We start from the raw sequence: 22,106 nt of genomic DNA, 5'->3' as shown, positions 1-22,106 counted from the left end.
TTTCGGGTTTCTCGATCGCAGAACCTGTACGTACGTACTACGCAACCTTATTCCCGGGTGTTAATGGTCTCTGCCGTAAAAAACCGGGAGTGAGAGCGTATCGCTGTATCCTGCCGTTTCGACACGCGCTAGCTTGCTAGCCTTGAATCCGGAACGCTGGGAAGCCTGATCACCCGTTGTGCAGTGCAGATCAACAGCGAGCTCGATCTTGAATCGAAAACTTGGCAGTGGGCTGGGGAGGAGAGTGTCGCATTCGGTTGTGCATTACCAACATGGTCTTGGCTCAGTGAAGTGGGTGTCGAGGTGTCTTTATTGAAACGAGATACATACATAGTTTACCCAGACGTAATTAATAGCAAGGAAGTGTATATAAATACTATAACATGAATTTACCTCAATGCCATGCATGGTATGACAGGTCCTCCCGCCCCTGATTTGAGAAAATAAGAAATACCTTACCTCGATAACCTTCGTACGAAAGAAACATAGTCATGGTTTCGCTGCTGTATTACCGATACGCAGGATGCAGAAGATGGTGGTGGGCCGTCCGTCCCCCTTGACTTGCAGAAACGCCCCACTGTCACTTCCCCATTTCTTCTCGAGCGGCTGTGAACCTGTCCCAGCCCCAAAAAACCACCAATCCTTGCAGGCGACACCCGGCTGGCTCAAGAGTCGGGCCTGTCAACCCCTGTTCGATGCCAGTCCCAGCGTCACTGGCGCGCTCGAACCTTGCTGACTTCATCTCCGGCTTCAATTTCGCCAGATTCGGTTCTCTCCCTTTCGTCCTTTCGCTCGTTCGTTTGACTTGCCCATTTACAGGAATCGCGCATTCTTGTGCCACACATTCCCTTTTTTTCTACGGCAGCCTGAAGCCCTTCTACTTTCTCGGCGCCTGCTCCTTCTGGATGAATCCCACGCCCAGTTCTGGACCGTGCTTACGTTGAATCTGAGGCTGGACTTGCGATTACTACCTGCGCAATCAGTCCCTCCGTCATTGCCTTGCGGTTCCTGACGCCGCCTCGTCACAACCTCGCTCGCTAAAGACTTTACCTATCTTTTTTCCACCTTCCACCGACCGAACCCCGCGATTCACGCCTTCAATCCGAATCCAAATCTACCCAAGTTCGAAACGAACAGAACTGAGAATCGCTTCCCTAATTGCCATCACTTGATCGCCACAACTGCAACCACCGAACACCGTTATAGCCTCACATCTCGCACAACTCGCAACAATGCCTTGTGGTATCGGGGGTTCTAAAACTGTTCAGCGCAAGCTTGTCTTGCTGTGAGTTTCCCTGATCGATCGGTTGCTGTTTGGGATGGGGAGTGCGGGGATGCTTTGTGCGCTAGACAATGAGCTAACACGGCATGCCCTGGCCTAGAGGCGACGGTGCGTGCGGGAAAACCTCATTGCTGAACGTCTTCACACGAGGGTGAGTTCGATGCAATGACGCAGTCCTCGATTGTTCCTTGCTTAACACTACCCAGCTATTTCCCCACTGTCTACGAACCGACAGTATTTGAGAACTATGTTCACGGTGTGTCCTACCTTGCGGGGTCCAATTATCAGTGTGATTGCGGCCGACTCACTCGTTTACACAGACATCTTCGTCGACAGTGTTCATATCGAGTTGTCACTATGGGATACGGCCGGGCAAGAAGAGTTCGACAGGTTACGGAGTTTGTCATATGGTGAGCCCTCCCATACCCTTTCCGGTCACCACTCTGGCAGGTAAACTGATAGGACGTAGACGATACCGACCTAATCATGCTTTGCTACTCGGTGGACAGCAAAGACTCACTCGAGAACGTCGAGAGCAAATGGGTGGGCGAGATCGCCGACAACTGCCCAGGCGTTAAGCTCGTTCTGGTAGCGCTCAAGTGCGACCTGCGCGAGGCGGCGGACGAGGAGGAGGGCGCCAACGAGGAAGCTAACCCCCGGGAGAAGAAGCCGATGATCAGCTACGACCAAGGGCTCGAAGTGGCCCGCCGTATCCACGCGCTCCGGTACCTCGAGTGCTCGGCCATGCGGAATCGGGGAGTCAACGAGGCCTTCACGGAAGCTGCCCGTGTTGCCCTTTCAGTGAGGAAGGAGCGCGATGATTCCAAGTGCGTCATCATGTAGGCGGCGAGACAGGTTCTGATGATTTTCGATACCCTCGTCTGAACCGCCTTCGGACGCCATACGGACACGGACCCGCCGACAGATGGTGCCTGCTTTTAAGCCTAGCTACCTAACTCGTCGGCGTCACCAACCAATACCGGGCACCACAGCCCCGCGGCATCCCTTTTCGCCGAATTCACTTTTGACGTCACCTTTCTAAGGTTTTTTTTTTTTTTTTTTTCGTGACCTTTACGGGACGATTTGGGCTACCATTACGCGGTCCTAAGCTGTACATATTTTGACCGACTTTTCTTCGTGGCGGCCCTCTCACAGCTTTGCCCCCAATGCGGCACGGAACACGAGTCTGCTGTTGATGCAATTTCCTGCGCCGCCTATGCGGCTGCAGGATGTTTTGAGGGAGCGCCGTACCAATGTGGTTCTGTTATTTTGAGACTGTTGATCATCGATTAGGCGCAGACGGGACGGGCAGTTGGCCATGGGAAGGGGGGCTAGCGTCTGGGCGGTTGCGGACTGCGACTGCAATGGGAGGGACCGTTGGCGGCTTGCGTCCTTAGTTTTGTTGTAAAAGAGTTTTAATTTCGACGACTTACCCTGTCGCGGTGGCGTTCTGTTATCTTTTACTGTCCTCTATTCAGAACTAGCAGGAGTCAAGAATCATGACGGGAATCAAATTTTTATCTTTGTCTTGTATCTCGGAAGAGTTGACGTTGACATGGGAAAGAGCATGCAAGTGCTGTTTTATTGTTGAAGTGGCTTTGCCCACGAGGAACGGTTGATACAACTTAACTACCTAGGTATTGATCTACATGTATGCAACCCAGAGACAAAATCGACCATACGTTGAGAAACCTGAGCCCGGAGAAGCATAAAACACAACATACTGCAATCTTGATAAGCCGTTGGCTAACCATTCGTTCCCGGGCAGATCTGGTTTAGGATCTCCGGGCTTGCGAATTAACCCCGCGGAATCCCGATCCTCAGATCTCCCTCGAGGCAGGGTGGGGTGGCGATTAGCTGATAAGCCGCAATCGGACCCCGTGAAATGGCGTCAGCGGGCGCTAACTGTGCTGAGAAAGAATTTGGTGTAAGTGGAAAATGGCCGCCTCTGGTTGGTTCGAATGCCCCTGTTTCCGTGTTGAAACTTTGAGTTTTGATAAACTTGAACATGCCACCACGCGGGAAAAAAGAGTCACCAGCGGAGATGTGGATATCGTGTTCTTGGGGTTTTTGGGAAAGTCATGGGTGAGAGGTATATAGATTATTCATCATCTCTTCATCTCTTTCAAATCCAAATTTCTCATCTCAGCGCCCATCGTCTCATGTGTGCCCTCCTTCATCTTTAACTGCAGGCACTCAGTCCCTCTCCACCTCATCCGTTCTTTGAAAGGCGAGGTGACCTAGTGGGCAATATATCCTCAACTCTAGTTTCGCCACAACCACCATTTACAAAGACAATGGCGTCTCCATCATCACAACCACACACGATGCCACCTCGGCCACTCCTGACAGCCCAGCACTGTGTAGGCCATGTCCACCTCATCATCGGCTCGAATCCTCTCGCCGCAGCACGCGCTTCCTCTTCCATCGCAGCGGGCGCAAAACCAATTCTCATCTCCCCTTTACCATCCTCTATCCCAACCTCCCCAGAAGAAAACGAGGAGCAGCCACAACAACTCCAACAACCCCAACCCCAACATCTCCACTACAGCCTAACAACCCTCATAACCTCCGGCGCCCTCACCCACATCCCACGCGCCTTCCAACCCGCCGACCTCTTCACGCACGGCCGCCCCGAAGTCGACCACATCGTCGACGCCGTCTTCATCACCACCCCTCCCTCCCCCACAACAACCCCATCCGCCACCAGCACAACCCCCGCCTCCCAAATCGCCGCCCTCTGCGCCCGCAACCGCATCCCCCTCAACGCCCTCGACGCACCCACCCTCTGCTCCTTCAGCCTGCTGAGCGTGCACGTCGACGGGCCGCTGCAGATCGGGGTTACCACCAGCGGGCGCGGGTGCAAGCTGGCGGGGCGCATACGGCGCGAGGTGGCGGCGGGGTTGCCGGTGGGGTTGGGGGATGCGGTGGAGAGGTTGGGGGGGTTGAGGAGGCGGTTGGTGGGCGAGCAGAGGGGGGAGGGGCCATTGGTGGGGAAGGGGGGGGTGGTGGTGAAAGGGGGGGCTGGGGATGGGGAAAGGGGGGTTGGTGGTGGTCGATGATGGGAGTGATGACTCGGTGGATCAGCCGGCCGAGTTGAATAAGCTGGTTCTGGAGGGGGATGCGGAGGCTGCGCGGACGAGGAGGATGCGGTGGCTGACGCAGATGTGTGAGTACTGGCCGTTGAGGCGGTTGGCCGAGGTTAGTGATGAGGATGTGGAGAGCATTTTGAAGTCGTACCCTGGCGGTCCGGGGGCGACGGGGGAAGGGCCTGTGAGGCTGGATGGTGCGAGGGTGCCGGTTGGGCGCGTCATTCTCGCGGGCAGCGGACCCGGCCACCCGGACCTGCTCACCCGTGCGACGTACAAGGCGATCCACGCCGCCGACATTATCCTGGCCGACAAGCTCGTCCCTGCGGGCGTGCTGGATCTCATCCCGCGCCGCACGCCCGTGTCCATCGCGCGCAAGTTCCCCGGCAACGCGGACCGCGCACAGGAGGAGTTCCTCGAGCAGGCGCTTGACGGGGTGCGCGCCGGGAAGACGGTGCTGCGTCTCAAGCAGGGCGACCCGTACATCTACGGCCGCGGTGGGGAGGAGCTCGCCTTCTTCCGCCAGCATGGCTTGGGCGACCGCGTGGTTGTCCTCCCCGGCATCACCAGCAGCCTCAGCGCACCGCTGTTCGCCGGGATCCCGCCCACGCAGCGGGACGTGGCGGACCAGGTCCTGGTGTGCACGGGCACGGGCAAGAAGGGCAAGGCACCGCAGCCGCCCGAGTTCGTGGAGAGCAGGACGGTGGTGTTTTTGATGGCGTTGCATCGGATTGGCGGGTTGGTGGAGGAGTTGACGGATTATACCGAGGAAGAACAGGGAGTTGGCCAGGAGGGGCAGACAGAGTCACCAGAGCGGCAAGGACGGAAGAGGGCGCTCTGGCCGTTCAACACCCCCTGTGCGGTTATCGAACGGGCGAGTTGCCCAGATCAGCGGGTCATCAGGACGACGCTGAGGTTTGTGGCCGAGGCCATTGAGCAGGAGGGGAGTAGGCCACCTGGGTTGCTTGTTGTTGGCCGTGCCTGTGAGGCTTTGTACACACCGGAGAAAGGCCGGTCATGGGCCGTGGAGGATGGGTTTAAAGGGATAGATTTGGATTTAGAGGGCAGCTTTGGGGCTGGCGGGTTTGGGATTGCAGGAATGGCCTAAATCGGGGGGGTTGTTTGGTAGATACACGGCCCCTATTTCTGGGAGTGCTCTGTTATCTGGTTGAGCCGTCCTCGGAAATCGCTTGTTGCAGGCAACAGAAAGAAATGAAACAGGCAATTACCAATTGTTGGAATGCTATGCTCGTCTATACAGTCCGTCTTTTATATCCCATTAAGTCCTCCAACAAACGCAATCTCAATTACCAGTATGCTCACTCTCCTCGACATCTCCAAACAACTTCAAAGTCAATAATTATTACTTATCCCATTTTCCCTCCCCACTTCCCTTTTTCTCGCTGCCTCCCCGTCATCACCCCGTCCGGCGTTATGTCCCGCTGTCGATCTGATCAACAACGTTATACTTAGACCACATATCCCACGCCCGGCAATTCTTCTCCACATCATGGGGAATATGCATGCGCTCGACCTTCTCGGGCTCAATGATCAGCGACGCGAGAAAGCCGCCGGATGCGTGCCAGGCGATGTGGCAGTGGAATGCCCAGACGCCTGCCATTTTTGTCAGTACATTCTTCATTAATATCGCACATCCCCACACCGGTGCTGAGACGGTGGGGGGCGGGGGGTGGATGGAATAGGAGAAAGGGGGACCGGAAGAACATACCTGGTGCGCCGTCGAACTGGATCACGAGATGGCCGTTGCCACGCACTAGGTGGACATCTCTACGATGCGGGTTTGACGGGCGGACGATGGTGCCGTCCCAATCGCCCGGCCCTTCGTGCAGGATGAAGAAGTTGTGGCCGTGGAGATGCATGGGATGACTGCGAGACTGTATTAGTATTCCGTGCACCAAAGCATGGGCAGGGCTTGGGGGAGTGGAAACGCACGCAACGGGGCCCTTGTTGTTGACGATGATGCGGATGGACGTGTGCTTGTGGTAGTTGACGACGTTCCACTGGGCCGGGTAGGTGAAGTTGCCGTCGTTGGCGAGCAAGATGACCGGGCTGTTGTAGTCGGTGCGCATCGACACGCCGTTGAACTTCCACAGCGTCACGTTGGACGCGTTCTTGTAGAGCTCGATGTCCATGTTCTGCGTGAGCGTGGGCTCCGGCAGCGGGATCGGGTACAGCGGTTCGGTGATGTGGAGGTCCTCGTTGGCGCAGAGGTCAGGGTTCGGGATGTCCCAGGCCTTGCTGGACGGCGTTGTGGAGGTGTCGGCCTGGTCGTAGTAGACCGCCGCTACGGCGTTGGGCTGCCGCGCTGGTGCGCATGTGGTCAGATTGGACCGCATCCAGAAGGCCGAGTTGGCCTTGCCGACGTTGGCCGTGACGAGGACATCCGCACGCTGGCCAACACCCAGCGTGACTACCGAGGTGTTGTATGGCTTGACTGGCACGAAGTCCTCGGCAACGACAGTAAGCACGTGTTCGTCGATGGAGAAGCGCTGGACACCGTCGCCACCGGTGTTGACTAGACGCAACTTGTGTCGTTTGCCCGTTTGGAACTTGAACTTGGAGATGCCGGCGTTATTGGCGCATGGTGTTTTATCACCTGGGGCTACGGTCGAACAGTCGAAGTTCATCTTGCCGTTGATCAGGTTGTTGTCGGAGGTCACTTTGGGGCTGCCATTGGGAGCCAGCATTTCCTCGATGATGTCCGAGTACTCCCTGTGATACCAATCTACACAATGTCAGCCCCTGACGCCCGCCGCGTGGCCTTGGGTTAACAAACTCACCACTGAGCAAGATGGGGCCGACATCGACGTCGTACTTCTCTTTCGTAGGCCCGTGAACGACAATGGGACCAAGGATACCGCCCGCGAATTGCGCAGAGTAGTGGGCGTGGTACCAGCTCGTGCCGTATAGGCTAGCAATGAACTCGTAACTATAGCTTTTCCTCGGCGGAATGGGACACTGTGAGATACCCGGGGCGCCGTCTTCCCAGGGTGTTTCGTGCTGCAGAAAGCCGTGCCAATGGATCGCTGTGCCATCTTCCGGGCCGGTGATGTTGTTGTGCACGTTCACGATAATAGTGTCGCCCCAGTTTGCCTCGATCAGGGGCCCAGGGAAAGCCCCGTTGACAAGAAGAACATCCCGCAGATACCCATCCGGAGCGACAAACCCACGGCTCACAGTGAGCTCGTAGCGCCTGACTACTCCGGTTTTGGGATATTCAGTGTATGGGTTGTTGTCCGAGTCGGTCAGCTTTCCCCAAGGATACTCGTTGGGTAGTGGGTTGTTTGTCAGAAAGAGTGGTAATGTGGGGGCTAGTAGGGTGCCCAGGAGTGAAAGTCTAGTGCCTGGTTAGATGTCTGGTGAGGTACCACACAATGTGGCGGGCGCGTCTCACCCGTTGGTATTGCTCTGTGTCAAAGTAGCAGTTGCTGTATAAAGCACCGTAAGGGCGTTGTCAACGACGCTCTCGATGAGGCCGCGAAGTAGGCCCATGATGGGCAAAGAAATGAAAGACGAGATATATAACAGAAACCACAACAACAAGCGGGGGAGGAGAAATGAACGGTGATCCCACTACCCACGACGGGGAAGACTCGCTCGGGCTAGGGTGATACAGTGGGATATTTAAAAACTCGCTGGGGAGAGTTAGCGAGAAAAGGGGCGAGCGGGCCCGGTGAGAATTCATGCTTGTGATGGTTATGGAAAGCCCCCCTGTAGACGCCACATGTTGTGAACGGAACACTGCAGAGCTGACAGTCAATGGTTAGCAAACAGGGCTGCCCCAAGCTGATCGACTCCCGGTTCTTGCCATATTGGTGCAAGCCTCTTTGGCATATTCCTTTCCTGTCCACGCCGGCCGCGACGAAGAGACGCGTCCAAGACATACGGACGGCGTATGTTGAAGGCGGCCGTAGTTATCGTCCAGTCGGTCGTCACGTCTAGGCGCGGGTCCTTGGGAGCGCCAAGCTCAGGGGTCAGATCCGGGCGGCGCGTCCCGGGACCAGTAGGCTAACGTTGGGGTCCGGGGGATCGACGGTCTACGCCGAGGCGATCCGTTGATGCAGCGAGTGGCTCTGGTATCGCTGAGACCAATAATGCATATGGCAGAGCCGCTCAACCGCAAGACCCCCCGAGAGGCCTGAGCGCCGGGTCGATCGTTATAGAGATGGTGTTCATAAAGAAAACAAAAGAAACCTCGCGAGAAACGGCAGTGTTGGATAGAAACAAAGCCGATCTGGGACCGGTCTCGGTGTAGAAGAATGAGCTCAATGTCAGGCTTGGGATACACCATCATCGAGGAAGAATACTTCGCTCCCTGGAAAAGGGGGCAGCAGAGGACTGTACGACGGTTAGTCCGTTTGGGAGGCTGCAACTGGGAAGCACCCTGAATCGCGCCTGTCGTGGTAAGCTATTTCAGCTGCTCAGAATGTTGTATCACCACCCGAAATGGGAAGGAGAACGCGAGTGACGAGGCGGAGAGGAAAAATGCTTCTTAGGTCATGGGCCTCGGACCGACCCTGGCGGCTCATCCGGCACCGCGGCCTTCCAGTCAAAGAACCAGAGTATCTGTTTGGGTAACCTGGCGCCCCTGGAAATGGATGCAGTCTTTGCCGCTGAGGGTCGCACGTTCGGTGTGAGTCCTAGTTTGAGGCCGGAAGTGAGGCCTGCTTGGCGCATATGCCATCTGCAACAAGCCGACGCCACCATAAGCTCCTTCATCTACTATGGCTATATCACGAGCGCCTGAGCGGCCAATTTCCGGTGACGTCGCCGGAAGTTGGTCTCATTGGCGTTAGGGGGTTGCCCATTGTTGGTCCGATTCTTGGGACTTGAGCCAGCCTCAAACCATCAATCTCGATGAGTGGAGGATCGCCCAGCTGTCGGTGATCTCTTCACGGATGTCCAGATAGACCGAGGCATGGCGTTGTTGTACCACGTCAAACATTTCATTTTCCAGGGATGAAGCCGCCAGGCTGGGTTCCACGTCTTCGTATTTTATAGTGTAGAAACACCGCGTCGAGTGGTTAAAAAGCGAGACCCTGGCCGGCGAGTGCTATAATTGATTCTCGGTAGTGGGCGCGTCTGCTGACGAGAGGGATAAGATGCGGCCTGATGGACAGGGACCGCATCTAGAACCCGGCTCCACGTAAGCTGCATCGCAGTCGGGAACGTCCGGGTAGTAGCGGTTGAAAGGGGCTAGGAGATGGGCCAAATGATGTATTAACACGACATGCTGCAGTTGAATATTTTCTGCCCCTCCCAAAACGCCGTCCCATTTCGCCCTGTTTCGCCCTGTGGGCAAACCGTATGTACATCATATCAATTACATCGTCTTCAGTTGAACTGCTCATATCTGGCGGCCGGCGTGTGCTCTCCGCATGGGCCAAGATTTGGCGGTTGATCGATCAGTTGTTGCGAGGAGCTGACCGGTAGGGGCGGAAGGCGTGTGAAGCCATGATGATGGGTCGCCGCTGGGCGCGAAGATAAGCTTCTTGGATGATGGGCGAGGAGTCAGAGCGAATCACGCTCCCGATGGACATGAAAAAACTGGAAGAAAAGTTAGGAACCATCACTCGAGGGCCTGCTTGGATCTGCAGGGACCAGCCATACCCGAATGTCGCCCCGGAACCCAGCATGTACTGGCCCAGTGTCCTCATGATACCGTTCGGGCCGGCACCGTATCTAAAAATGTTGACGGTTCCTAAGCTCGGCGTTAGACCAGCTGGGCTGTCTCAAAAACGGCTCGCGGGGAGGGTCGCACCAAAGATGAAGCCGATGATGGTGCCAACCGCTGTGTGGAGCTCTCAGTCAGCTGTTTCCGGGGTAGCGCAGTTGAGGAATCATGTAACCCAGGAAGGAAGAAACACGTACTGCCGCCCATCATAGCACCCATCTTGACTGCGACCGAGTTAGCTGTTGTTTGCAGCACCCCCATTCTCCCCCTCTCGCTTCCTCGCGCACTCGGCCCCTCAGCCCCTCGGCCCCTCGCTCCATTGTCCCATTGTTCCCTCCTCTTTTATTTCCAACTGTTAAACATACACTTGTCAAAGTTCGACGGCCCGACACCGCCGGGGTGGCTAGGAGGAGGAGGCATTGTGGTTACAGATTGCGTGGGTTGAATTCGGCGGGGATGATGTTTTAGCGGAACACTCGAGGTTGCGTAGTCGGTTGCTCGAACCAAAAAATCAAGGTGACAATGCGATGCAGCTTCAACAGCGGGAAGTTGCCGCGGGCAAAGCAGGGTCCTCAAACGCACGGATCATACGGAGCCCCTCCAGGTCGGGGCTCAGGTCTCCATCAGCCGACCCTCGCACGGGACACTTTCCGGGGTTTATTGTGGGTAACTACAAGTTCCTCGGTAATTACATAAATACTTAAAATACTTATCCAGTTAACAGGTACCTAACCATGGATATCTGAAAGATAGTGAATTAGGCAATTATTCACTGACCTGACTTCGAGATGCTTTGAAATCATTGCCAAATTAATATTGAACGAAATGGAGCTCGATACCCCCATCACCGGACCTGGATTCTTTATCTTTGACGCTGAATTTTGTCAACCATTGGCCTGGAGCGAGGCGCACGAGCCACACGCTGGACCGTTTTGGATGCTCATGCTGGTCTTGACTCAAGCAAGGAGCTAAGGTACCCGGAAGGCTAAAAGCTCACGTGGCAAAATTGAGAGAGACACCAAAGATGGGATCGGATGGGAAAGATGAGACGGTAAAATATGAGATGACATGATAGCGGCAATGGATTGTGGATTCATATTCATCTCCTAAGGATCGCAGAATAACCATGCAAATGGCTGTTGTAAAGGAAAAGCGTGACGCTGTTGGTTGATGCTGTCACAGATCTGGTGTGGTTCATGGTCTGGCCCGCAAATCAGGAGTCAAAGAAGCAGTGAGGGAGTAGAGGGAGTGGGCTGGGCCAGGCAGTCTCACAGTGGGACGGCCACTCCGTGTGGGCGGCGGCCGATTTCGAGCAGGGGCACGGCGCGCAGGCCACCTTCTGGTCCGCTCGCTAAGCGCCTCGACGGCCCCGGGCTAAGGGGCCATCCATCAAAATTCGTCAACCTCACTTCTCCGTGTCGTCGCATCCTGTGACCGTGCTTGCCACCACCAAAATCGACCGATCTTTGCCCGGTGCCTGCTCCACTCAATTCATCTACCATTTGCCACCGATTTACCTCCAACTTGCCGAGCCCGCGATCGACCCGGCGCGCTACTTTCTGGCAATTGCCATTTCAGGTTTTCGTTGCGCCCACCTGTCTCGACGTTAGTGCGAACTAATATTTGGGACAACTCCACACAGTCGCCCGCGACTCTCCTTGCCGACTTGGACGAGTACCTTAGTGGGGTCCACCTCGAAAAGAGCAATAATAATATTGCCTTTGCCCCGGTACCTCCATCGAAAACGAGACACGCATGCCATCACTGGGGCCCGGCTTAACCTTGCGAACAGCGATCCTCATCGTCCCGGCCGCCCAGTGCCTCTCCCATTTTCAACTGCGCCTTCCCCATGACTGCCGTGGCAAACCCTCCCAGCTTTGCGAATCTGAATCGACCAGGATGGATTAATGGGGCGCAGACGCTCAACTCGATGAACCCGTCGTCGGATGACGTCCGAGGAGTCAACATGCTTATGCAGCGTAAACCCCTCCAACGATCAAGTTCGTCGTCGTCCGTTTCGTCGACATCCTCGAACTCGTCGACTTCGACCGTGACATCAAATCCCGCCTCGCAGCCGAACGGCGTCCCCATGCCAGGGGCGGGCAGCACAGATGGCTGGTCAAATCCTGCAAGCCGCAAGCGACCGACCCCCAAAGGCCCGTGGTCGAATGGGAAACCCGACGGGGCAGGCGATCTTCACAGAGCTACGTCCGGCCGTGCGCCGCTGACGAACGGGATCAATGGCACGTCCGGGCTGGGCCAGCAACAATCTGTCATGTCAACTCCGATCCAGCTCGGGGGCCAAACGGGACTCGGCCGCCCGGGCACCGAGGGCATGGGCTCGGGGCGGCAGCCAGTGCTCTACCTGCTCTCTCTGAACGGCAGCTTCGAACGCAAGACCATCTCAGTTCCTTACTTTCCCGATACCCTCCGAATAGGGCGCCAGACCAACGCGAAAACGGTGCCAACCCCAATTAACGGCTTCTTCGACAGCAAGGTACTGTCGAGGCAGCACGCTGAAATATGGGCCGACACCAACGGGAAGATCTGGATCCGGGATGTCAAGTCATCCAACGGGACCTTTGTGAACGGCACTCGTCTGTCACCCGAAAACCGAGACTCTGACCCTCACGAGCTACAAACACAAGACCACCTCGAGCTTGGAATCGACATAGTCAGCGAAGACCAAAAGACGGTGGTACACCACAAAGTGGCCGCCAAGGTTGAGCATGCGGGTTTTATTACTCCGACCAGCAACGTATTGGACATGAACTTTGGGGATCTCGAGTCCTCCAACAGCGCCATGATGTTGCCCATAGGGGGTGTCTCGCCCGTTCCGGGGCCGGGCCGGCGGCCAACCCGGGACGGCGGCCAACAATCGCATAGCGCCGGGGAATATGGGAGGCCAGATGAACACATTAGCGCAACAGCGCCAGCTCTGGCAGAACCCTGTAACGACAGAGCATATTGTCAAGAAACTTCATGTTTGTGTCCCCTATACCACTAGGCTGGCTGGTACTGACCGTAACGCAGACCGAGATGCGCAATGCGCGGCTGCAAAACCAAGATTTGGCCCGGACAAGCCAATTCATCAGCGCCCTTCTATCGAAAGAAGACGTCAGAAACAGCGACAAAACAGAAGCCCCCGAACCTCCCAAAGGGCACCTGCCCAACGGCAACATCTCCTTCCGGTCCGACGGTGGGAAAACGCGGTTTTCTGAGCCGCCTGCTCCCCCGCCGTCCCAGCCACTCCCAGAAAAACCGGACACTGCCCGAGCTTCGGACGCGCCCTCGCTGAAACGAGGCATAACAGAGCGACCGAAGCTGGCAAGCACGTCGCCTATCCGGCAGGACAACAACCTCAACCAGATCCTTCTCCTCACAGAAGCGTTGAACAACGCCAAGAAGGAGCTTGACAGCAACACGGCGAGGGTGCGGGATCTCGAAGAGATGTTGACCAAGGAACGGGAGGCCCGGTTACACGCGGAGGACATGATGCAGAAGATGGAGGAGACGAGCCACGCCAATATGAACGGTTCCGCCGAAGCGCCACCGTCAGTCAACGGCCATTCTGAGCTGGACAGCGCTTTTGAACCCCCCAGCGAGCAAATTAAGGCTGCCGAAGCCGGTAAGGCTCCCGACAGCCCCGATGATGATGATGGATCCACCACTCTCCAACAACCAGACAAGGCCGAGCTACTCACCGCAGCCTTCCAGGCGCGGATTGAGTCGATGGCGATGGAAATGACGAGCCTCAAGGAACAACTCGAGGCATTCAAATTGCGAGCGGAGAAGGCCGAGGCTGAGCGGGACGCCGACCGAAAGACACTCGCCGAGATGGTACTCCAAATACGGCAGCGTGACGAAGATGAGAAGAGGCGAGAGACCCAAAGGAAAACCAGGTCGGTGTCCAAGGGCAGGCGGCATGCGCCAAGCGAAGACACCGCGGCGGAGACGCCTGATTTTGTGACGAACGGCAGCACCAAGGTGACGCCAGCCGCCCAAACCGGCGGCGTTCTGGAAGAGGAGACTTCAAATACGGCACCCACGCCTTCCCGGGGAAATACCATGAAACCCAATGTGGGAACCCTAAAGGTCCAGGGCCAGCAGTCGCAGGACGGGCCGCTACTACAGGCACTACCATATGTGTCCATACTTACGGTCGTCGTCTTCGGCATGGGCTTGATGGCCTCACCTCAACGGCTGGCAGCCGCAGTCGAGACTGGACCGCTAGTTTAGGGGTCAACGTCAACGGTGGCGGCAACTGCGCATTGCCCAACAGGGGCGCGTTATGCCACTTAGACCTCTCGTTATAAGACAGTAGGTTGGACGGATGGACCTTTGGTCCGTGTTGGTGTTTCCTTGGAGGTTGCCCCTAGGATACTACTCTCGTATTGCATGGCATAACGGGCGCGGGACACGGGCATGATGAGCGGCGGCGGCGGCGATGGCTTTTGATATGATGACGACGAAAGAACAACAACTTAAAAGCTGCCACCAACCGAAGGCGTAATACTTTACTTGGGATGGACAGACGATGACTGGACATGGTTTCTTTTTTTATTCTTTTTTTGCTTTCCTTCCTCCCCGATTTATCCTCCTGCTCTTTTGTTGCGACCACTACTACCTACCGTCACACGTTATCTTACCGATTCCCTTTGTCACTTTTCTGCGCTTCTTAGCGAAGGCAAGGATTTTCAACATTTTCCCCATGGTGGACAGACGACGGGCCTGATATTTGAACCGGCTTCCGTTCCTCCACTGCAATCGCGTCACTCGTTCCGGCCCCTTTGGCCGAGTATGAAGGAAAGCGGGCGTATATGTATATTTCTCTCCGTTTTTACTTTTTTTGTTGCCATGCCTTGAGCGGTTTGGGGTTCTCTCATTAGGTTGGGCTTGTTTAGGGCAATGGGATTTTGGCGTTTGTATTCTGACTCGAGTCCGTTGATAACCAACTAGGGACCCAATCAATACCCTCTTCCTTGCTTACGAATAGATGATGTTTCCTGCAGCTCGTGGTTGTTTCGATGGTGGTAAAATCTCGAATTTGGAAGTCCATACTTCTGGCATTTCAAGTCACACCAGCGGGGGCCGGGGCATTCCGACTCGCGCCTTGATGACAGAAACCAGCTCCTTACCTATACTTCGTAACCTTACAACTGGAAGGCGGGGTTGGTCTACGGGTAAAAAAAATGGTGAGATAGGGACGCGCGTGACCACTCTTTGGGCAAGCGCCCTCCGAGGTATTGTAATTGATATTAATGGAAACCGTCTCTGTTTTCTTTTCCATTTTTATCAGTCAGTTCAACCTATTTGTTTGACCCATCCATCCATCTGGATATCTAGGTGCAAGTTTATTACGCAGCATTAGCATCCCATTACGCCTTGTCTGTTTTTCAAGTCTGCCGCCTGATACCACTGCTCGACGCGCTACGTTATATTACCCCTTGACCAGCCTTACATCTCTCCAGATGTCGGGAACACAACCCGCGAATCCCGAACGGGTGCCCTGCATACCCTGTTTTGCCGACAGATGGCGTTGTGATGGAGGCAGCCCATGTATAAATTGCAGAGAGAGAGGTCTAGAACCAGCCTGTGCCCCAAGCGGAAGGCCACAGGGTACAACGTGTAAGTTCGTCGGGAAACCCTCTCTGCGGATCCTTTAGTTTAACGGCAGCTATAGCCCTGATATGGAGGCACAGTGTTAACCAGCCAGCAAGCGCGCGCGGACAAGCCGCCCAGTTGCCGCTTGCTGGCCCCGAGGCTCCAGCCGAAGTACCTTGGGGGGTCGGGGGAGACAACAGCCAAGGTGTCGCTAGGGGCGGGAGTGGCGGCCAAGGAATGGCCGGAATGGGTGGAAATGATACACAGAGTAGGGTTCTTTGCTGACATTCTTCTACTTGGGCTGACGCAAGTGCTATTTCAGATTCACCTCACGACTTGGGGATGCCTGTTGGCCCCGGCTTTCAGGGGCCTGTTGACCCCGGTTCCGGGATGCCCGTGAATGATACTGTCGACTTCCAATCGCCCGCTGGTCCTACCAGCTCTGTGCTGGATTCCGGCCTGTCGAGCTTGACCGATCTCTCGATATCTCCATTGCAAAACACTCCGAGTCCTGCCGCCCCCCCAATGCAACTGAACTCAGGCAACCTCGCCCTCCTCTCCGAGCAACAGCTGGTGGAGCAATCTCTCGCGCTAGCCAACCAGTTCTTCCCTTGCCCAAGGAGTATCATAATCATTATTGCAGGCCTTCGCAGATATCTGCTTGAAAATCTCCCCGAAGAGATCGAGTTTGTGGCGCGACATGGGCAATTCGTCTCAGCCGATTTAACAGTTGGTATCCAGTTCAGTATCACCCCCGCATAGTGTGAGGCAAGGGGAATTGCATACGCGAATGAATTCATGGTGCGTCGGTCGGCGTTGTTGGATGAGGGCATGGTATCGCACCTGCGACAATTCCAAACGGAAGGCTTCGGGTTTATGAATACGCCTCTTGTACGTCTAGGCACAATAACCACTTGGTATTGGGGCATCGACGAAGGTTCTGAGAGTGAAATCGAGGACGGAGTCGTCTGGCCAAATGCCTTTGGAGAGCTTGTTGTTCGGTGGCAACGACCGAGATGTATTCATATCATGAAGTATAACCCAGTTTACATCAATGGGTGTAATGAGGAATTGTTTTAGGACATGCATCACCTATAGGCAGCAAATTCTGAGCTATGTCTGTGCCGCCGTCTTCTTTTTCCGTGGCAACGGCTCAGAAAAGTCCGATCATGAAGTCTTTACCAGTTTACGTCAACTAAGGGAGGAAACTTCTAGGATGAACCTATATGCGCTGCTGTGCCACCGTTGGACCTATATCTCAACAAACGGCTTACGGACTTTGAGACCAGACTCCAGCGAACCGACCTAGATGACGGCCAAGGCGGCAAGAAGACCGCAGGGAGCGTTATTCTTACCGCCTGTAGCAAGATACAGCAGACACTACGCTCGAGGAGCGGCAACAGGGGCCGGCCGCGAACCGTAGGGCTACGGGAGCCCACGGCGGTGGAGAAAGCCGCGAGCACGATCGCGCGCTGGACGGGGGGGATCGCAGACACGGACAGGGTAGTAGAAGACGCCTGGATAAGCGAGGTGGCTGAAGGAACGGGACGGCAGGGCAATCACCAGGCCGGCGGACGACTTTGACCATCAGCAGGAGACGCTATTCAGGAACGAGACCCTAAGGGGGCACGACGGTCTCAGCAAGGCGAAGAGCTCACTGCTGATTCAAATCCGGACGGGAGCAATAGGCTTACGGGACTTCTTGTTTACACGGGGAGTCCCGGAGGTTCTGACTCCTGCCTGCGAGTGTGGCGAGGGACGAGAGACTGCCGAACACCTGGTCAGTGTGGGTGTTTGGCCCCACCGTTGGACTAGAAGATGGGAGAGAACTGGAATTTCGGACACGACGGGACTTTTACTCTGTTCTACACGGCATCAATCCCACGACTGCACGGCTCGCGAGGAGAGTCCTCGACTGGCTGATGGGACTCGGGGAAGCTGCCTGATGTATCAACTTAGCCAGGAGGCTCGAGCTGGAAGCGGCGGCCTGAAGCGCCCCCGTTCGGAGGCCAGGAGGCCTCCTCTCTTTGTATACGCAGACTCACCAAAACGCATCGTTCCTTGATTGTTGGTATGGGTTTTTCACCCGGCCCGGGAGGGCACGGTTATCCTTTACACTAAATAGCTGAGGGTCCGGCACGCCCTAGGGCATAGCGGAGTATGAATAATAAGATATGCGCTGCTGTAGAAAACAGGGTATTGGAAGTGATATACAAATGCTTGCCATCCTCTGACTTTTCTCCCCAGTTGCCAACGATGGCATCAAGTATCACACCGTTGGGCCCTGGAAAAGTGAATCGCGAGCGCTTTCCAAAATAGAAATGGGCGATTAACTCTGTCTCACATTTGCTATCACCGTAGGTGGCCGACCAGGCATCAGCCGCTGATACCAGCAACACCAGGCTCGGGCTGGTCAATGTCGTCTTGCGGGGAAGGAGCATCATCATCATTGCGTGGAGCCGACGCAGACGGGTCCGGACGTGGAGAAACGCGTGCTCGGACGCTGAGGAGGTCGCCGTCGTAGGCCGGGTCGTCGGCGAGGCGTCTGGCTTTGCAAAAGGCAAGGACGGCTTGACGGAAGGGGGCCACGTCGATCTTGGTGGGAATCGAGATGGAGATGTCTCTCTGCCACTCGGGCGCGTGGATCAGGTAGCGCACGGGGAAGGGCACGTCGGCCGCGTGGTCGGCTTCGTATTGCTTGAGGACGACGTCGCGCCAGGTTTGGTTGAGATTTCGGCTGGTCATGGTGCGGCGGTGGGTATCTAGCCGTGAGGAGTCGCGGGTCAGGACTGGACCGGGAGTAATCGGGTATTTCTTTGTCTTTATTTTCCTTGCAGTTCGTTTCTGCCCAGATGCTCTCTCGTTGTGTGTCAACTTATTTTGGTTGAGGTCCTTTCTGATAAATGCGTAGTTCCAAACAGGATTGCGGTCAGGGGTTAATGGAATGGAATTAATGAAGATGTGATGGTTGTCAGATTTCACTGGAAACTTGGAAGCGGGGCTCAGAGCACGCAAAGTTCATTCCGCCCGGTTGGTTTATTTGGCGATCGAGAGGCTCTCGGGAGACTCGGAGGCAAACCGGCGGTTAGAGAATAAGGTACCCTTCAGTTAGATGTATCTGAAGATATCTCATGGTTGTATGTACCCTCACAGCAAGGCATTTATGGGGCAGTGCATTGTTTCTCATTGTTCATCATCCCATCATGGCCGGCTCGCTTTGTACCACATGAGTTGCTGATATCTGTTAGAGTCACAATCAAGAACAAATCAGAAAGCAGGTAGAATAATATTCAACTTCGCAGGTCATCAGAGCCCAGAAATGATCCCAGCTAACCATCTAAAGAGTGAAAATTCAAGATGAGTCCATTACCGAGTCCAATCCCTAACCGCTACCCATGTCGACAACAAAGGAAAAAAGAAAACATTACCCCAAATCCATCACCACGTCATATACCCATCCCCATCCACGCTAATAGCCTTCATAGCTCCCCAAGATCACCGAGCACAGCACCCCACCCTCAACCAATCCCTCTCCCAAGGTACATCCCTCACCAAGCAGCCCTTCCGGCTCTCATCCCCCTCCACCGCCACGCAACAGCCCCTATTCACATGCGCACCGCACCTTATACAATCCAGCCTCCACTTCCCATTCCTCCCCTCGCACCCACAACACACCCACCCCCGACCCACCCCAACGTCCCACCCCTCCTCAAAATCACACTCTCCCATCATCACCTTCCCTCTTCCACTCCCACCCCGACTCCCCAGCCCCAACGGCCCCCCCGCCGCGAGCTGCCGCCGGTCCTGCACCATCGAGATGTTTAAGGGCAGGTTGTATTCGGTCCTGTGCCGGACCTTCTCGCGCTGGGCGGGCCGGAGCGGGATGGTGATGGGCGGGGACGGGCTGGCGGGGAAGAGGGCCGGGGGGGTGTTGTGGTGGTTTTTTGGGGGGGTTTTGGGTTTGGGGGGGTGTTGGGCGGAGGGTGGAGGGGAGGTGTAGTTGAAGGGGGGTGGTGGTGGGGTGGGGGGGTCGTGGTGATGGTGGAAGGGGGGGTGGGAGGGTGATGGGTTTGGGTTTGGGTTTGGGTTTGGAGTTGGGGTTGGGTTTGCGGGAGGGGATGCGGAGGGGGAGGTGGGTTGAGGTCGTTGGTGTTGTTGTTGTGGTTGTTGATGATTAGGTTGGGGGCTGGTGTTGGTGCTTGGTCTGTTGGTTCTTGGTTCCCGTTGGTTCTTGTTCCCCGTTGGTTCTTGTTCCCGTTGTTCTTGTTGTTGTTGGCGGGGGTAGACTTGCAGCCGGGCGGCGAGGTTGCCGTACAATTTGAGGTTGGTCGCGATGTTCTTGCTGATGGCGTTGAAGATGCCGCCTACGGGAGAAGGAGGCGGTTGCTTGGGGGCGCTCCAGTGGTCAGCGGCAACGTCAATCTCGGAAATTAGGTAGGTTAGGGACTTGACGGCTGAGCGTGTGGCGGCCATGGCCTGGTTGTCGCGTTTGAAATCCTCGGCCACTTGTTGAGCGACAGGCATATAATCGCCGCCACTGTCATTGTCGGTCTCGCCATCGCTGGAATCGGTGACCCAGTCACCGCTGTCGAAAGATGTAGCGGAGACCGAGGAACGAGAACGTGCCACAGCGAGGGTGAGGAGTGATTTGGGCTTTTCAAGTTCCGCGCCGGAGCGCCTTGCGGAGAATGGCGAAGGGATGATTGGCCGTTTGTCATATGTCAAGGGGCTGGCCACTTTGGCGTCGCTGCCGTCTTTGTTGTCGCAGTCGTCGCAGCCGTCACTGAAGTTCTCCTCGTCGTTATCGAACACCCTCGGATAGGCGGCAATTACCTTGGGAGGCACGGGTGTCGGCGGTGGAACGTTCCGAAGGGCCATAATGTTTTCGCTGTTGTTCGAGTCTCTCCAGGACTGGGGAACGACGAAATTAATCGTAGTAGGCATCGTGGGAATCGATTAGGAAGGTGTCGTCCGTACACCGTAGAGTAAATAGTCGAGCAGGCTAGTCAATGTGCGATTTGATCGGGACTGAGACGTCCTCAAGCCTGGTTATGGATGTGATCAGATTGAGAAATCGAGGAGGGGACCGTGGCACCGATCAAGGTGTGTGCTGCGTGTTATTATGGTTTCAGACATCAACAGCAAAACATGAACAGATTGCTTGTGTGATGCCACTCCCCACGGAACAGCGACTCGTGCAATGAAACAAGGCCATTGTTAGGAGAAGCTGACGCGAATCCCTTGTTCCTCGATGAACAGTTTCGACAGGCTCGAAGCCGGCAAGCATCCGATGAATAAACATAGGAAGTAGAATTCAGGAATTTCATTCTATAACTAGTACAAAAACTCTATGCTGTAGGAATAACAAGCTGCCATATCGGCGGTGTGGAGGTGGGTGATAGAGAGGCGAGACTCAACACGACAGAGGAAATGCAAAAGGGCCGTCTAAATTAGATACTTCTTTAGTTGCGTACATTGCGTACATAGGCACTCTACTAAACTCGAGGAGTGTGGGGAAAGCAACTTACCTACGTGGAAGTAATTACTTGGTAGTGTGGCAACATACTTGTGTAGACGATTCACTCACAGGTTACCTACCCAATCTTCAGATCAGATGGAATGACTTGTAACAGTCACCGGTAAACAACTAGTTGGAAACTTATCTAAGGTACCTAGTTCCTCTATACTCCAGGCTAACCGCCTATGGTTGATTCGAACCTTGGAGTGCTGTCCATTGTTGACAAAGATTTGGATATAAGTGTGTTGTGGTTACAACATCCATCCGTATGATGCCCCGCAGTTGTCAAGGTAGAACCTACCTTTTAGAGTATCTCGCAGTATTCCCTGAGTGAAGAGTGCATGTGTACCTGGGCAGACTAGTTCCAATCCGGTTTACTCCAGAATCCAGGCGCTCAGAGATGCCAGGGGCTAAGTATAGGAAGAATGTTACTTTGATCGCCGACGTAGGCCGTAATCATTATCAAGGTCCCGCGGGCATCCATTGGATTTTACTACGCATCTAGGCTTAATCTAGAAGGTAGCGGGTAGGTGCGGGATTTCCAAGCCGTGGCAGTACATTGGGGAGGCGGCCGCCATTGGGTCTAGGACGGGATTCCAAAATCCATATGTTGACTATCCGTTTGTGAGAGGTGCAATACGGGATCGATTGAACTTGACAGGACCGAATGCCTAGATGGAATAAGAAGCTCGAGATCGCAGATATGCAGGATCATCGAGGATAAGAATCTGGGGGATGTCGGGTCCAATTCGCCCAGGTTGTTAGGTGCCTAGGTAGGTAGTCAATGTTTTCTCCTGTTAACGCGATAGCCGAAACGACCCGATGCCACCCATCGGTTTAGAGCAAGGGCCGGCCTTGTGTTTATGTCTCGGTTTCTTCTTGCTCTGGCGTGGACGATCCGAAGCTTGTTGGACTTTC

At 55.2% G+C, this 22,106-nt stretch overlaps 7 protein-coding genes across 7 annotated transcripts; 3 read left to right on the top strand and 4 right to left on the bottom strand.

Moving 5' to 3' along the window:
* Positions 1 to 1,232: 1,232 nt before the first annotated feature.
* Positions 1,233 to 2,125, top strand: CHGG_06174 (uncharacterized protein; the record flags this gene model as incomplete). The annotated part of the gene is made up of 5 exons (XM_001222268.1): positions 1,233 to 1,285; positions 1,383 to 1,433; positions 1,489 to 1,538; positions 1,603 to 1,692; positions 1,752 to 2,125. 5 exons carry the CDS (start codon positions 1,233 to 1,235, stop codon positions 2,123 to 2,125), a joined length of 618 nt encoding a protein of 205 aa, XP_001222269.1.
* A 1,484-nt stretch (positions 2,126 to 3,609) lies between these two features.
* CHGG_06173 (uncharacterized protein) lies at positions 3,610 to 5,479 on the top strand (the record flags this gene model as incomplete). The annotated part of the gene is made up of 2 exons (XM_001222267.1): positions 3,610 to 4,242; positions 4,370 to 5,479. 2 exons carry the CDS (start codon positions 3,610 to 3,612, stop codon positions 5,477 to 5,479), a joined length of 1,743 nt encoding a protein of 580 aa, XP_001222268.1.
* A 324-nt stretch (positions 5,480 to 5,803) lies between these two features.
* Positions 5,804 to 7,884, bottom strand: CHGG_06172 (uncharacterized protein; the record flags this gene model as incomplete). The annotated part of the gene is made up of 5 exons (XM_001222266.1): positions 5,804 to 5,985; positions 6,101 to 6,258; positions 6,325 to 7,117; positions 7,173 to 7,729; positions 7,787 to 7,884. 5 exons carry the CDS (start codon positions 7,882 to 7,884, stop codon positions 5,804 to 5,806), a joined length of 1,788 nt encoding a protein of 595 aa, XP_001222267.1.
* A 2,240-nt stretch (positions 7,885 to 10,124) lies between these two features.
* On the bottom strand, positions 10,125 to 10,486 carry CHGG_06171 (uncharacterized protein; the record flags this gene model as incomplete). Its single annotated transcript, XM_001222265.1, has 3 exons — positions 10,125 to 10,183; positions 10,264 to 10,290; positions 10,432 to 10,486. 3 exons carry the CDS (start codon positions 10,484 to 10,486, stop codon positions 10,125 to 10,127), a joined length of 141 nt encoding a protein of 46 aa, XP_001222266.1.
* A 1,429-nt stretch (positions 10,487 to 11,915) lies between these two features.
* CHGG_06170 (uncharacterized protein) lies at positions 11,916 to 14,305 on the top strand (the record flags this gene model as incomplete). The annotated part of the gene is made up of 2 exons (XM_001222264.1): positions 11,916 to 12,764; positions 13,100 to 14,305. 2 exons carry the CDS (start codon positions 11,916 to 11,918, stop codon positions 14,303 to 14,305), a joined length of 2,055 nt encoding a protein of 684 aa, XP_001222265.1.
* A 3,741-nt stretch (positions 14,306 to 18,046) lies between these two features.
* Positions 18,047 to 18,415, bottom strand: CHGG_06169 (uncharacterized protein; the record flags this gene model as incomplete). The annotated part of the gene is made up of 1 exon (XM_001222263.1): positions 18,047 to 18,415. One exon carries the CDS (start codon positions 18,413 to 18,415, stop codon positions 18,047 to 18,049), a length of 369 nt encoding a protein of 122 aa, XP_001222264.1.
* An 826-nt stretch (positions 18,416 to 19,241) lies between these two features.
* On the bottom strand, positions 19,242 to 20,614 carry CHGG_06168 (uncharacterized protein; the record flags this gene model as incomplete). The annotated part of the gene is made up of 2 exons (XM_001222262.1): positions 19,242 to 19,271; positions 19,346 to 20,614. 2 exons carry the CDS (start codon positions 20,612 to 20,614, stop codon positions 19,242 to 19,244), a joined length of 1,299 nt encoding a protein of 432 aa, XP_001222263.1.
* Positions 20,615 to 22,106: the final 1,492 nt, after the last annotated feature.

Source organism: Chaetomium globosum, genomic scaffold, assembly GCF_000143365.1.
Source record: "Chaetomium globosum CBS 148.51 scaffold_3 genomic scaffold, whole genome shotgun sequence".
NCBI lineage: Eukaryota > Fungi > Ascomycota > Sordariomycetes > Sordariales > Chaetomiaceae > Chaetomium > Chaetomium globosum.
Note: the sequence above shows the minus strand (reverse complement) of the source record. Positions and strands in the feature narration are given on the sequence as shown.